The sequence below is a fragment of the Rhinoraja longicauda genome, chromosome 11 (genome assembly GCF_053455715.1).
Source record: "Rhinoraja longicauda isolate Sanriku21f chromosome 11, sRhiLon1.1, whole genome shotgun sequence".
NCBI lineage: Eukaryota > Metazoa > Chordata > Chondrichthyes > Rajiformes > Arhynchobatidae > Rhinoraja > Rhinoraja longicauda.
In genome coordinates, this window is record NC_135963.1 from 29717410 (window position 1) to 29732905 (window position 15496).

Consider the following 15496-nt stretch of genomic DNA (forward strand, 5'->3'; position numbering starts at 1 on the left):
TTCCCATATCCCTTGATTCCAATAGCCCCTAGAGCTATCTAACTCTTTCTATTTTCCCATGACAATATTCAAGAGAGAGTTAGATTTAGCTCTTAGGGCTAAGGGATTCAAGGGATATGGGGAAAAAGCCGGAACAGGGTACTGATTTCGGATGATCGGCCATGATCATATTGAATGGCAGTGCTGGGTCGAATGGGCTGAATGGCCTACTCCTGCACCTATTTTCTGTGTTTCTATGACAGAGCTTGGAATAGTGTCACTTTTTCAGGAGTCCATATCAAGCCAGTAAATGACATCATGACATTGGTTCACTTATTCTTCTGGTAATTTGGAATATTCTCCAAATACTATATTGGTAGTACCGTTCATGTGCCGTGAGCTGCATGCTACAGGTAATCCAGCTCCTAGAAACAGAGGGCGGGGATCATGACTGCCTGCAAGACCATGAGCGTTATGCCACGGTTAAAGTCTTGATCTTCAAACATCTTTTCTTCAATTGACCAAAAGGCTCATGATGGCACTTTGAAAATGATAGTGACTTTCATCACTGATAACTTTGTTGACATGGCTTCTAAAATGTGAAACGTCCTCTGACTTATATGAACCTTTCCTTATAAGAGAGCAAAGTTCAGTTTAGTTTATTATTGTCACACGTATCGAGATAGAGAAACACTGTTTTGCGTGCTATCCAGTCAAATAATTCTATACGAGTACAATCACGCACAACTTAAGAATGGTACGATTGTAGTGGAAAATGGTAAATCTCCTTCTAGGACAGCACACAAAGAGTCAACACTCTCTATCGTCTCCAGTCACTGCAAACGTCTTCTGATCTTGGCCTAAGAGGATATGCATTTATTGTTTAGCCTCCTTTGTGTCTTTATGGTCCAGTGTCATGGTGGCACCCATCCCTCTGCCGTTGGTTCCTCTCACAGTAAATGCTGTGCTCGATGTGCTTGCTCACCCAATTGCTAGAGAGTTTTCAGTGGCTGCTTCACCTTTCCAACCACTCTGGCTAAAGATGAATTTCAGTTGCTGCCTTCCACAGCCACGCAGCTACTTCTGTGCACCAAGATCATCATTTACCGCGGGATTTTAAGTCACTTTCGAGAGGCATAGGCAGAGTAGGAGACGACCTTTGGATTGTTGCATGTTGCGTTAAGCTGCATATTCTGTCATTCTTAGATGAATATGTTGACAATGGCTGGACACTTGGTCTCCAAGGGCAAGTGCACTCAACTGGGCTCTACATTCAACAGCTGTTTCCATGGTCCTGGACTCTCACCGTGCACTTCCAGCAATACATTATCATTTGTAAGGCCGACCACACTGAATCCTAGACTTCCAGTTGCTGGATTGTTCAATTAATGTGTTCTCCTTATCTACTCTAATGAATAGTTTCAAATGTAGATTAAGCAAATCAGAAAAAGTCTATACAAAGCTACAATGTTTAATTCTGATGCAAATTAGCCTGTAAATATTGAGGGTTAAAGACTCAAAGATGCAAAAGGAAGTTATGTCCCACAAGAGAGCCGGTTTCCATAATATTCTAGTTATTTAAAAAGATCACTTGCATGCGACAATTTATGTAAATGAAAATATTACAGCAGCTGGAACATAACATAATCTCTCAAAAATGTCAAAGCTCTAGTAATATCAGTACCAAAAAATTGTAGTTAAAACATAAATTTTACCTCTCTGCTATGCTTCCTTTCTGGATTTCCCGTATAAAAATACCAAGTTCATCCATATTATCATTTTTAAGACCAACCACACTGAATCCTAGGCTTCCAGTTGTTGGCTTGCTCAATTCAATATGTTCTACTTGCCGTCCCTAATTAATATTTTCAAATGTAGAATTAACAGAGGCAAAAAAAAAATGAATTCAAATACAGCGCCTTCCATAATGTTTGGGACAAAGACCCATCATTTATTTATCTGCCTCTGTACTCCACAATTTGAGATTTTTAATAGAACAAAAACCCCCTGTGGTTAAAGTGCACAATGTCAGATTTTTATAAAGGCTATTTTTATACATTTTGGTTTCACCATGTAGAAATTACAGCAGTGTTTATACAAAGTCCCCTCATTTCAGGGCACCATAATGTTTGGGACAGAGCAATGTCATGTAAATGAAGGAAGTCATGTTTAGTATTTAGTTGCATCTCCTTTGCATGGAATGACGGCTTGAAGTCTGCGATTCATGGACATCACCAGTTGCTGGGTGTCTTTTCTGTTGATGCTCTGCCAGGCCTGTATTGCAGCCATCTTTAGCTTATGTTTGTTTTGGGGGCTAGTCCCCTTCATTTTTCTCTTCAGCATATAAATGGCATGCTCAATTGGGTTCAGATCGGGTGATTGACTTGGCCACTCAAGAATTGACCATTTTTTTGCTTTGAAAAACTCCTTTGTTGCTTTAGCAGTATGTTTGGGATCATTGTCTTGCTGTAGAATGAACTGCCGCCCACTGAGATTTGGGGCATTTGTTTGAACTTGAGCAGATAGGAGTGTCTATATACTTCAGAATTCACTATGCTACTACCATCAGCAGTTGCATCATCAATGAAGATAAGTGAGCCAGTACCTTCAGCAGCCATACATGCCCAGGGCGTAACACCCCCACTACCGTGTTTCACAGATGAGGTGGTATGCTTTGGATCTTGGGCAGTTCCTTCTCTCCTCCATACTTTGCTCTTGCCATCACTCTGATATAAGTTAATCTTTGTCTCATCTGTCCACAAGACCTTTTCTCCAGAACTGTGGTTGCTCTTTTAAGTACTCCTTGCCAACCAGTAACCTGGCCATCCTATTTTTGCGACTAACCAGTGGTTTGCATCTTGCAGTGTAGCCACTGTATTTCTGTTCATGAAGTCTTCTGCGGACAGTGGTCATTGACAAATCCACACCTGACTCCTGAAGAGTGTTTCTGATCTGTCGGGCAAGTATTTGGGGATTTTTCTTTATAATAGAGAGAATTCTTCTGTCATCAGCTGTGGAGGTCTTCCTTGGCCTGCCAGTCCCTTTGCGATTAGTAAGCTCACCAGTGTTTTCTTTCTTCTTAATGATGTTCCAAACAGTTGATTTTGGTACGCCTTAGGTTTGGCTGATGTCTCTAACAGTTTATTCTTGGTTCTCAGTCTCCTAATGACTTATTTGACTTTCATTGGCACAACTTTGGTCCTCGTGTTGATAAACAGCAATAAAAGTTTCCAGTGATGGGAAGACTGGAGGAAAGACTCGGTGCTGAGAGCTCTCTTATACCTGCATTAAGGAGGCATTTCAACACACCTGAGCAATTACAAACACCTGTGAAGCCATGTGTCCCAAACATTATGGTGCCCTGAAATGGGGGGACTATGTATAAACACAGCTGTAATTTCTACATGGTGAAACCAAAATGTATAAAAATACCCTTTAATAAAATCTGACCATGTGCATTTTAACCACATGTCATTTTTGTTTTCTATTACAAATCTCAAATTGTGGAGTACAGAGGCAAGTAAATAAATGATGGGTCTTTGTCCCAAACATTATGGAGGGCACTGTGTATATTTATAATTAGCCAAACATGCACATGACAAATTACATGCATACATCAAAATGGAAAATGAACAACAGACAGTATTATGCAGAATTTCTCAAAAATTAAGAAACAGTCGTGATTAAATTGGCCAATCAATCTATATACTAAAACTCTTGTATGTTTGTTTGTTTGTTCCTGAACGATAGCCAAAATGGTATACAATAGCGCAACAATTTTAGGCCCACCTTACTCACCATCATTGGTGCTAATGGAAGAAGTTTAATTGAAATCGGTGTTATATTTTTTAAGTTATTCACATTTTAGTTTAAATCTATCTCCTAGGGAGGGAGGGGGGTGGAGGGAGGGGGGGAAGGAGGGAGGATAGGGGGGTTGAGAGGGTGGAGTGAGGTGGGAGGGGAAGGGGAGGGGGAAGAGGAGGGGAGGGAGGGGGAAGGAGGAGGAGGGGGAAGGGAGGGGAGGGGGGAGGGGGGAAGGGGGGAAGGGGGGAGGGGGGAGGGGAGAGGGGGGAGGGGGGAGGGGGGAGGGGGGGAGGGTGCTGCACCAATGCAGGACAGGTTTGGGTCCACTTGGTCTAGTAAGTACTCTAAATATACATTATGTTTTGTGATGCACCTAAATACTGTTACCAAGATTCATGCAAAAGGGAACATCTTTTAAATGTTTCACAAATATATTCTTGCAATTAAATTCTGTGTTTAGTTTCCCCCTTTCCACAAGATATGTTAAAATATCAAATTGTCAAGGCTAGCTGTAAAAGTTCACCCCATTATTATTCATCAATATCCTGGTGGTTTATATTAAAAATAAACACTGACCTGAGCTAAAATTTGCATAACATTATCAAACTCCTCTTGTGTTTTTTCAGATGTCTGCAATAATCCTGGCTGGCCATCAAATGGAATATCTGGAAAGAGCTTTGCATCTTCTGCCACATCTGCATTGTTCATAGAATGTTCTGCATCGAAGACCAAGAGTCCCGTTTGTGAAAAGTCAAAATTGGGAGATGCATTTGTGGGCATGCAGTTCAGCTGTGGATAGACACATACTCAATAACATTATTTGAAATTTAAGAGCAACTAAACTCAGCAATACAACAGATTCTTCCTGAAGGAAGCCTTTTTTAAAAATCCATAACGGAATAGTTTAAAATGTACCAAATCAAAGAAGATTTTGTGAAACATAAGGTTAACAAGAGATTTGCCAGGCTTTCATTGTGCTCACTGTAGATTAATTGCTGCATGATATGAAGCACTGACACAAACAGATTAATGTTTTCACATCTTTCTAATCTATTCTGTGATTTAATAATGTCATGGTTGATCGGATTTCTGAATATTACAGGTAAAACTAAAGTTGAGACGCATGGAGAGACAATTTAAAAAAAAATTAAAATGCAAAGAAATATAATTTCACAAAAGTTACATATATTTTTCAAGTGGATCTCCAAACAGAATTAAATAAGCAGTTGTATTAAAAAACATTTTAAGCACTTGCCTGTTCCTTTAGTTGTTTGATGGAATGCTGAAGGGTTATTATTTGATTGAATAAGGGGCTTTCAATTGTATCACGGAAAATACCTAGCTTCTCGTTTTGAGACGAATCTCCTCTCTCACGTAATCGTGTCTGCAAGCGAGCCAGTGCTTGCAATACCTGCTGTTTATCAACTGTACAAAGAAAATTTAATTGAATAAAATTAGCATTGCTACCCTTTAAACATTTGTAACAGCACACGATATAATCTATCAATTGAGTCAGGGTAAATTATTTCAATGAAGGAGGCATATGTATGGTGAACCATATTTAAATGTAAGGAGGAGAGAGCTGAGGGGACTGTGGAGGGTTTGGGAACTGGTCAATACATTTTCCTGCCACAATACATACATTCCCTACACAAATTGCTCGAAAACATAATATCATACAACAATTGACTAATGGTGCACCTCAGGGTTCGGTGCTAGGCCTATTGCTGTTTGTCATCTACATCAATGGTTTGGATGAAAATGTACAAGGCATGATCAGTAGGTTTGCAGATGACACCAAAGTGGATGATATAGTAGATAGTGAAGATGGTTATCAAATGTCACAACAGGATCTGATCAGTCGGGCATTAAATAGATTTTAATGCAGATAAATGTGAGATGCTGCATTTTAGGAAATCCATCCAGGGCAGGACCTTCACAGTAAATGGCAGGGCATTGTGGAGTGTTTCTAGAGCAGAGGTATCTAGGAATGCGGGTACATAGTTCCTTGAAAGTGGTGTCACAAGTAGATAAGTTGGTAATAAAGGCTTTCGGCACATTGGCCTTCATCAGTCAGGATTTTGAGTATAGAAGTTGGGAAGTTATGTTACAGCAGTACAAGGCCGCAGTGAGGCCACAGTTGGAATATTGTGTTCAGTTTTGGTCACCCTGTTATAGAAAAGATGTTGTCAAGCTGGAAAGAGTGCAGAGAAGATTTATGAGAATGATGCCAGGACTTGAGGGCCTGAGCTATAGCGGGAGGTTAAATAAGTAAAGTCAAGTCAATTTTATTTGTATAGCACATTTAAAAACAACCCACGTTGACCAAAGTGCTGTACATCAGATTCAGGTACTAAGAACGAACATACAATGGCACACAAACATAACAGCACATACATAAACAGTTCCCAGCGCCCCCTCAGAGGGCCTCAAACGCGAGGGAGTAGAAATAGGTTTTGAGCCTGGACTTAAAGGAGTCGATGGAGGAGGCAGTTCTGATGGGGAGAGGGATGCTGTTCCAGTCTAGGAGCTGCAACCGCAAAAGCGCGGTCACCTCTGAGCTTAAGCCTAGACCGCGGGATAGTCAGTAGCCCCAAGTCGACCGACCTGAGGGACCTGGAGATAGAGTGGTGGGTTAGAAGATTTTTGACCAATGAATCCAGGACTTGGGGGGAGGGGGCAAGCCCGTTTGGGGTTTTGTATGTGAATAGGAGGAGCTTGAAGTTAATTCTGTACTGTACTGGGAGTCAATGGAGAGAGGCCAGAATCAGGGTGATATGGTCCCTTTTACGGGTACCCGTCAGGAGTCTCGCTGCGGCGTTTTGAACCAATTGCAGGCGGGACAGGGATGATTGGTTGATCCCAGTGTATAGGGAGTTGCAGTAGTCTAGGCGGGAGGAAATGAATGCGTGGATGATTTTTTCAATGTCGTCAAATTGGAGGAATGGTTTGATTTTAGCTATGGTACGAAGCTGGAAGAAGCTGGCTTTTATCTCAGCGTTGACTTGCTTGTCAAACTTTAATGCAGAGTCAAATATCACGCCAAGGTTTTTGACATGGGAGGATAGGCTTCCAAGGCTGCCTGTTATCGTTTTGATAGAGTCGGGGGGGGGGGGGGGCGAATAGGATGACCTCAGACTTGCTCTCGTTTAGTTGAAGGAAGTTCTATGCCATCCAACATTTTATGTCCTCAAGGCAGTGCATGAGGCTGATTAAATCTGACCGGTTGTTGGGTTTCAGGGGGAGATAAAGCTGTGTGTCATCCGCATAGCAGTAGAAGAAAATGCCGTGCCTTTGAATGATTTGGCCGAGGGGGAGCATGTACAGAGAGAACGCAGGAGGATGAGGGTGATCTTATCAAGGTATACAAAAGAATGTGGATTAGATCGGGTAAATGCACCGAGATCGAGTCTCTTGCCCAGAGTAGGGGAATCGAGAACCAGAGGACAAAGGTGTAAGTAAGGTCCTAAAGTAACATTTAGACAAGTACATGGATGTGATAGGTTTAGAGGGATATGGACCAAATACAGGCTAGTGGGAGTAGTGTAGTTGGGATACATTGGTCAGTGTAGGCAATTTAGGCCGAAGGGACTTTTCATTTTTCTTTCTTTATTCCTTTCATCTAATGTCTCCATTTCCTTTAATTTCCACTTCACGAGCCCCACTGATTTATATTTTTTCCCATACTCCATCGCATCCTTTGTCATATTTGCTTCTCCACAGTATATCCACAATGCTTTCTGTCTTTCCAATCACTGCCTTATTTTCATTATGCCTATGTATCTTTCATATATTCAATACTTTAAGAGTCAATGGTGTTTTATTATCATATGCAACAGGACTAACACAATAGAATTCTTATTTGCTGCAGATTTACAGACACATTAAAAGCAACAACACAACAAATAAAGATACAATAAATAATCAGTTATTACAGGTAAGTTAGGCCATGATAGGCCAGACTAATGAATGTATTAAAACCGTAGTAGTGCAAAGTTCATAGTAGTTCAGTGCTGAGGAAACATTGTGTTTGGGGTTGTGCAGGGTGATTTAAGAGCCTGATGGTTGATGAGAAGAAGCTGTTATTGAACTTGGAGAAACTGGTAGTATAAGAAAATAACTGCAGATGCTGGTACAAATCGATTTATTCACAAAATGAGAAATTCACAAGGAGAAACTGGTGCTCAGGCTTCTGTACCTTTTCTCCGGTGGTACCAGTGAGATGAGAGCATGGCCAGCGTGGTGTGGGCTTTTGATAATATTTGATGATATTCCATCACCAAACCCCCATGCTTACATTCATTGTGCTGCTAATCTTTCCAATCATCATCAATTACCTCCCTAATTCACCGAATCCTGCACATTAGCCTCCTGTTTCTTCACCCGATTTGTGTTTCAAATATTCCGCACTTTACCACATCCTTCATGCTGTTTATGTCGTCTACAACTTTTATTTCGTTTCTTCTACCTTTCATGGTACCCCTATTTCACCCACTCAAAACCCATCAAATAATGGCTAAAAATAATGCTTTAAATAGTGAAACAAAAATGAAACAGGTCAAAATAATTTAAAGTTTTTTAAAATCATGTATGGGTTTTTTTAAGGGTCTAGTGGGACGAAACTGGCAATGGAACAAGGCCAACTGGTAAGAATGTGCTATTAGAGGTTAACTATAGATTTTCTATGGTCATATATTTAATGATGGCAAGAGAAATAAGGCATGACAAACAGGAATAACTTTAAGATGCTATTAAAGACAGTACCTGTTAACGGGTTTTCTGGCATGATTATATCTTCAATTGGTTGCTCTATTTCAAAGAATCTATAATAATAAGAGAAATGGTATTGATTTGAAATACAATATTCATATGGCAACCAACTCAAATCAATTTCTGTTTCTCTAATAAGGTTGCTTTATCAGTTTTGCTGCATGCCAGACCTCCAAAGTTTAATTACATTCACTTTAAAATGGAATAAATATATACTTAAATATGTACGTTGAAAGGCAAAAAAATCGTAAACATTGGAAACAGTTACACTTTTTTACCCATCAACCTTTTGAGATTTTTCAGAACATTCAAAATTAACCATATTAAGTTATGTTCTCATGAGGGTGCATCTAATTTCATCCTGCCATTATCCATCATCCCTGCTCTCCTCCCTGTCACCATTCAATTCAAAACACAAATGCAGCTAATATACATTTACCCCTCCCACAGAACATAACAAGTTCTGATCATGTGATAAGACTATTGGTTACTTCTTCCAATTACCAATTCATCATGCAATTCACCTCACATTCGAGGGACCAAGTAAAAATAATTTTATGCTACCATGGGAATCCCATGCTCGTTTGGATTTATATAACTTAATTGAGATCCTGGCTGCTGGTCCCTCTTGCATTTCACCCACTCCTTTTCTCTTTAATCTGCTTTCTTTTGTCCCATCTTTCATTATGTCCCTGTACATGTCAACTCTAGCATTAATCATCCTGTTAGCCTTCTCAGCATTTGACAGTCACTGTAGTTATTTTTTTATATATGTTTGATTTAATGATTGGTCACAATGAGGTCCAAACTGCCCTCTAGCATTAACATAAGAGATCTTAAAACACTAATCAGCGAAAAACAGGAAACTAATTGCTTGACACTTTTCCTAACATTGGAACACTGACTAAAACTTTTGCTATAAATTACTTTGAGGGTTTTATGATGGTGGAAACCTGTATGTAACTAAATATGCTCTTTTAAACTTTTTTTTCTGGAATATCTTTTTGATCTGGGAAAGTATTTTGAACTGAAACATCAACTAATCTTAACTATATCTTTTGACCTGAGTGCCTCTGGCATTTCTGATTTTGTTTCAGCTGTTCTGTTTTGCTCGTGCCTTGGTTTGAAAGCAACTTCAGCCATCATTTCATCCTTCCGTTGCAAAAATAGAAAATAGTTGTTTTTTTCACAAAACCTCTGCATTTTGTTTTTGTTTTTCTGAAATTTATTAATGAAGATGGAGGGCATCATGTCAAAAACTCTTCTTAAAAATTGAAAAGTAGTTGAGCATGAAGAAAATTAAAAATATTCAGATATCTAAAATCTGAAATTATAATGTTTTTGACTGAAAAGCTTTTCACAGATACTGCCTGACCCAGCATTTCGTGTTTTGTTTTTTTCTTATTGTTAATAATTGCCCTCAACAGTTTGATTCAATAGTGTATTTGCACATCAGCAAAAGATTGAGAATTATGTGGCAGCTACCTTCAAGAAAACATATTTATTGTGGTTCTAAAATGAGATGTCCTTATATGACAAGTTATCCTCTATCTTATAATGATTCTGGCTCAATGCAGAAAATTGACAACCTGGACACATTAAAGATTACAACTCATCATCCTGTATTAAAATCAAACATGGAGAGTAAACCAACAATACGTCTGTCCACACATGGGGATAGTTTTTAGCAGAATGCCACTTCCTTGTGGTGAGAGTAAAAACTTTGCCTCCTCTATAACTCGGCAGAAATTACCACACCCGTCAGCTGACTGAGGCCCGCGCTCTCTGCTCGGCCACTGAGTCTGAGGCCGCGGTAACATTGGTCGCCAAGCTCCGTCACTAGGGCCAGCGGCCCCCCATCACTTTACCTCGGTCACCTCCTCAGCTGAGCGGCCGCTGCCCCGTCCGGCCTCACCTGCCCGCCCGAGCGGAAGTGATTCACAGCTCACCTGAGACAGGAAATCGTGCGGGCATTGAGTCACCTCCCCCGGCGGCGGGTCATCCATCGCCCCCAGGCCGGGTATTGAGTCGCCTCCCCCGGCGGCGGGTCGCCATCGCTACCGGTGATCAGCCGGGCACGGGTCACGCCTCACCCCCAGGCCGGGCATTGAACCACCTCCCTCGGCAGCGGGTCACCCCTCACCCCCAGGCCGGGCATTGAGTCGCCTCCCCCGGCGGCGGGTCGCCATCGCTGCCGGTAATCGGCCGGGCGGCGAGTCGCCCCTCACCCCCAGGCCGGGCATTGAGTCGCCTCCCCCGGCGGCGAGTCACCCCTCACCCCCAGGCCGGGCATTGAGTCACCTCCCCCGGCGGCGAGTCGCCCCTCACCACCAGGCCGGGCATTGAGTCGCCTCCCCCGGCGGCGAGTCACCCCTCACCCCCAGGCCGGGCATTGAGTCACCTCCCCCGGCGGCGAGTCGCCCCTCACCACCAGGCCGGGCATTGAGTCGCCTCCCCCGGCGGCGGGTCACCCTTCACTCCCAGGCCGGGCATTGAGTCACCTCCCCCGGTGTCGGGTCATCCTGCCGGGCATTTATTGAACCACCTCCCCTGACAGTGGACCGCCATCCCTGCCAGTGGTCAGTCGAGCAACTGGTCACCCACCCAGGCATTGAACCACCTCCCCCGGCAGCGGGTCATCCCTCACCCCCAGGCCGGGCATTTATTGAACCACCTCCCCCGACAGCGGGTCATCCCTCACTCCCGGGCCGGGCATTGAGTTACTTCCTTCGGCAGCGGGCGGTTCAGGCGAGTCGCCATCCCTGCCAGTGACCGGCCGAGCATTGAGTCTCCTCACCCGGCAGCGGGTCGCTATCGCTGCCAGTGATCGGCAGGTCACCCCTCATCCCCAGGCCGGGCATTGAGTTACTTCCCCCGGCAGTGGGCGGTGGGTCGCCATCCCAGGCAGATCTGCAGGACAGCGGAACACCCACCCACCCCCGGCCGGACATCGAGTTACCTCTCCGGGCAGCGACCTGACCAGTCGGCGGGTCGCCATCCCTGGCAGTGATCGGCCGGACTTGGGTCACCTATCCCCGGCCGGGGATGTTACTACCCCCGGGGTTACTAAAATCACGGGTCTCCCAGAGGCAAGCTATGAGGTTGTACAAGACAACTTCCCAAGCATTGAAAGTGAAATGTTTATTTTTTTAAAGGAAATTAGATTGCTCAGTAAAGAGCAGATGATAATAAACAAGCAGTAAAGTCAAGGAAAATATTTTTGAAATGTACAAGGAACATAAATATAGCTCAGAGGAAAAGCAACAATTAAACCATGTGAAGGTGTAAATCATGGTTCTTTTGTACATCTGTGTTCACTACAGAAGGGTACCATACAAAGTTTGAAGGGTGCATTTTTACAAGCATCGGGTCCCAGAAATTTAGAATGTTGTAGCAAACAGAAATTCATTTGGGTTCATTTTCAATTTGACATTAACGTTTTTGCATTTGGTAATCTGACGGTTTCATTCTGGATGAGGAGATCGTGCAGTAGATTCAAGTTTACTTATGATGCAGGGCTGGGTGGCAATGTGGGTTCAGAGGAGGATGCAATGTGCATTAGGTGGATATGGACATGTGAAATAAATGAACAAAAGCATGTTAAGTAAAATAAATTCATTAACATGGGGAGAGAAAAAATAGAAAGGCAAAATTAATTTTCTAAAGAAAAGGGATAGATTGAACAGTGTTGGTGTGCAGAAGAAATTGGGTATCTGTCTAAAAATCACTGAATGTTAACATACAGGCAATGTAAGTGATTAGAAAGATAAAATAAAAAAGATAGACACAATGCTGGAGGAACTCAGCAGGTCAGGCAGCATCTCTGGAGAGAATGGACAGGTGATGCCAGGACCCTTCTTCAGACCCGAAACGTCACCTCTCCATTTTCTACAGAGATTTTGAGTTACCTGCTGAGTTACTCGAGCATTTTGTGTCTATCTTTGGTATAAACCAGCATGTGCAACATAAAATGTTCTCCAAATTGATTCTTGACCAAATGGTTGAAGAGACAGGCTTACACTTGTTGGAGCTTAGAAGAGTATGGGGGTAATCTCATTAAAATATACAATATTTTATGGGATGGACAAGCAAATGCAGTGTTGGTGTTTCTCTTGACTAAATCCAGGGGACAGCCGTTCAAGACAGAAGGTAGTGAATCTTAGTATTTCTCTGTCCAAGAGGACTAAAGGCTCAGCCACCAGTTATATTCAAGACATAGATTAATATATAGTAAGGGAATCGTGCGGGGAAAAGGTAAAAGTTCAGCAATGATTTTATTCATCTGTGGACAGGCATGGTGAGCTTAATGGCCTACTCCTGCTGTATTTTATGTACTTAAGATAATGAAAAAAGGTTGGTTAGGGAGTTATGTGACATGAGCTTTCTTTGGTTCCAAAGAATAAATATAATTCAAGTTAAATAGACAGACTATAAATGGTTTATTTCTCTTGAGTTGGAGGCAAGGAGGATATGACCTCCAGTGTCTATTTTATGAAATCTTCCAGAATCTAGGATGTCTCAATCAGATAACCTAAACTCCCTAGGTCTAGATTTTTCAATTATTCTCCACAGAACAATCTCCTGATACCAGGAATCCAGTTAGTGAATTAGTGAATGTTTACAGCACTGTCTATTCAACCTCAGTGACAGAGTTCAAAATTAGACACATTACTCCAATAGAGATCTTATCGAAGCACCCTTCAATCTCAGTAAGACTTACCTTTGTACCCCAAACTCATCGCGATAGTGGCCATCATTCCATTCATCTTCCTGTTATTTTATTGTATCTGAGTGTTTACGTCCCACATTTACTGAATCAGCAAATTCAGATCTTGTATGAATAGCTGGGAGCTCAATGCTGATTCATGTGACAACAAACATGTAACCATATACCAATCTGAGAAAAATTACTAATTCTTTCTGTTTTCCATAATTTTATTAATTTAATTATTTGCTAACTATGTTACCGCTCTCTCCTTAAATTATTTTATTTAGCAGGCTTTTGTTTTGTATCTTTTTTAAAGGTCTAAATGCACCATCTTCATTGGTTCTGATCTGTCTATTTTGCGAATTACACCTTTAGAAAACTGTTTCAGAAATTGTCAAATGTGATTTCCCATTGAAAAACTATACAGATGTTATTTAATCATACAATGATTTTCTAAGACCCCTAACACCATGTACTTAATGATAGATTGCAGGATTTTTCCAAAAAGGTTGGTAAGGGAGTTATGTGACATGAGCTGTCTTTGGTTCCAAAGAATAAATATAATTCAAGTTAAATAGACAGACTATAAATTGTTTATTTCTGTGAGTTGGAGGCAAGGAGGATACGACCTCCAGCTGGTCTATGGATTCCTCTTTTAGATGTCCATGTTAAGTGCAATATAAATGCAAAACATATTTATATTGTACATGCAAGCTATGGGAACGGGCATAATTTATATATCAGTATTTGTGTATAATTTGTGGGTAACAATACCAAATTTTGTGATTACTTTTTTTGTACAATTTGAAGATCCAATTCTGAGGTTGAATATTTTGTTCACCTAATTTGCATACAATGTTATAGTTATGCATTTATTATATCTGAAGGTTTGGGGTACCCATCCATTACAGGTGTGGTTCACTAGTGCATTGTTTCACATTTCATTAGGAACATCATTTGGCTCTTTAAGTCTTTGAGCAATTCTTTTACCTATATCCTTCCTTTCTCCCACCCCCCTGACATCAATCTGAAGAAGGGTCTCGACCCGAAACGTCACCCATTCCTTCTCTCCCGAGATGCTGCCTGACCTGCTGAGTTACTCCAGCATTTTGTGAATAAATCGATTTGTACCTGCATCTGCAGTTATTTTCTTATACTTCAAATTCACTGGCACGATAAACAACAAAAGTCCCAGGCCATCCTCCCCAATATTGAATTACACATAGTAGGATCCAATGAGTGGTCCATGCCATTTGCTATATTCAACCCAGATCTTGAAGCTGACTATTCGAAACTCCATCAATACAATACAATAGCATACTAAATGGACTGGGGAAATGACTCAAGGATGCTCTCTAAGCCTCTTTGGAAATATGTATCATTTATCCAGACTTGTTGGATTTCTCTAACCTATGACAACTTACATGAGAAAGAGCATTATGGTTTTTGTTTTGTTTTGCACTATTTTTTTTAATGTATTGAACTTTTTTTACTTGTTTTATTATGGTATCTATTGAGTACTGGGTTTACAGACCTGTTATGTTACTCCAAGTAAGAATTTCATTGTTCCATTTCAGGCCATTTGACAATTAAACACTCTTGGGATAGCAAACTAAGAGTTCATACATCAGTAGGACACCACCTCTCAACTGAATGACTGTCTACTTTAGCTCATTAGTCACCTCAGGAGGAACTGCCGAAGAAATGGCAATGCTGTTTTGTAATTGTGCTCAGCCTACTTCAGAACTGATCTGTGAAGCAAACATCCAACTTCCTGCTCGGGTATCACGTGACCATGTTGCAAGATGGCGCCGCCCAGGGAGCGGTGGTCGCTGTGGCTGTTCGCTCTGTTTCTCTGTCCTTGTTTCTTAAACGTCGCTTCTGTTGATATCGAAAAATGCGAGGAGCTACGACTCGGGCAATATCCTTTATGTAACAATATGTTTATATTAATAGAGAAATCGGCGTTGCTCTCGAGCAGGTGTGATGGCGTTTCGATGTAATCATAATTAGGAACAAGTGTCTGATCATTAGCATGATGAGGAATCTTCTCGGCCGATGTTGCCAGAAAAGATTGGAGAGAGACGTGCATTTAAAAAAAATGTCATTTCGAGTAGTTTATCTGCCAAAAGGCGGATTGCCCTGCAAACTGACATATCTAAACAATGAGGCTTGTAAGTTTCCGACTGCTTCAATGATCTTCGTGACCATTGTCGCTTAAAAGTATAAACGGAT

The 15496-nt window shown here is 41.5% G+C and overlaps 2 protein-coding genes across 10 annotated transcripts in view; one reads left to right on the forward strand and one right to left on the reverse strand.

Annotated features, from left to right (window-relative positions):
• The window catches only part of patj (PATJ crumbs cell polarity complex component), a 209155-nt gene extending 197674 nt beyond the window's left edge, over positions 1–11481 (reverse strand). For 2 of the 8 annotated variants that reach the window (XM_078407270.1, XM_078407269.1), the window contains exons 1-5: positions 11055–11160; positions 8548–8606; positions 5039–5208; positions 4360–4572; positions 1695–1834 (exon numbers count right to left, since the gene is read on the reverse strand). In XM_078407270.1, the coding sequence (XP_078263396.1) occupies positions 1695–1834; positions 4360–4572; positions 5039–5208; positions 8548–8606; positions 11055–11086 (614 nt within the window). In that variant the 5' untranslated portion in view covers positions 11087–11160. Of the gene's footprint in view, positions 1–1694; positions 1835–4359; positions 4573–5038; positions 5209–8547; positions 8607–10421; positions 10782–11054; positions 11164–11350 lie in introns of those variants that run through there. The other 6 variants (XM_078407271.1, XM_078407276.1, XM_078407277.1 and 3 more) reach the window with 5 other exon arrangements.
• Positions 11482–15046: 3565 nt separating this feature from the next.
• tm2d1 (TM2 domain containing 1) overlaps positions 15047–15496 on the forward strand; it is a 49976-nt gene continuing 49526 nt past the window's right edge. For both annotated transcript variants that reach the window (XM_078407279.1, XM_078407278.1), the window contains exon 1: positions 15047–15182. In XM_078407279.1, coding sequence (XP_078263405.1) covers positions 15067–15182 — 116 coding nt within the window. In that variant the 5' untranslated portion in view covers positions 15047–15066. The remainder of the gene's footprint in view (positions 15183–15496) is intronic.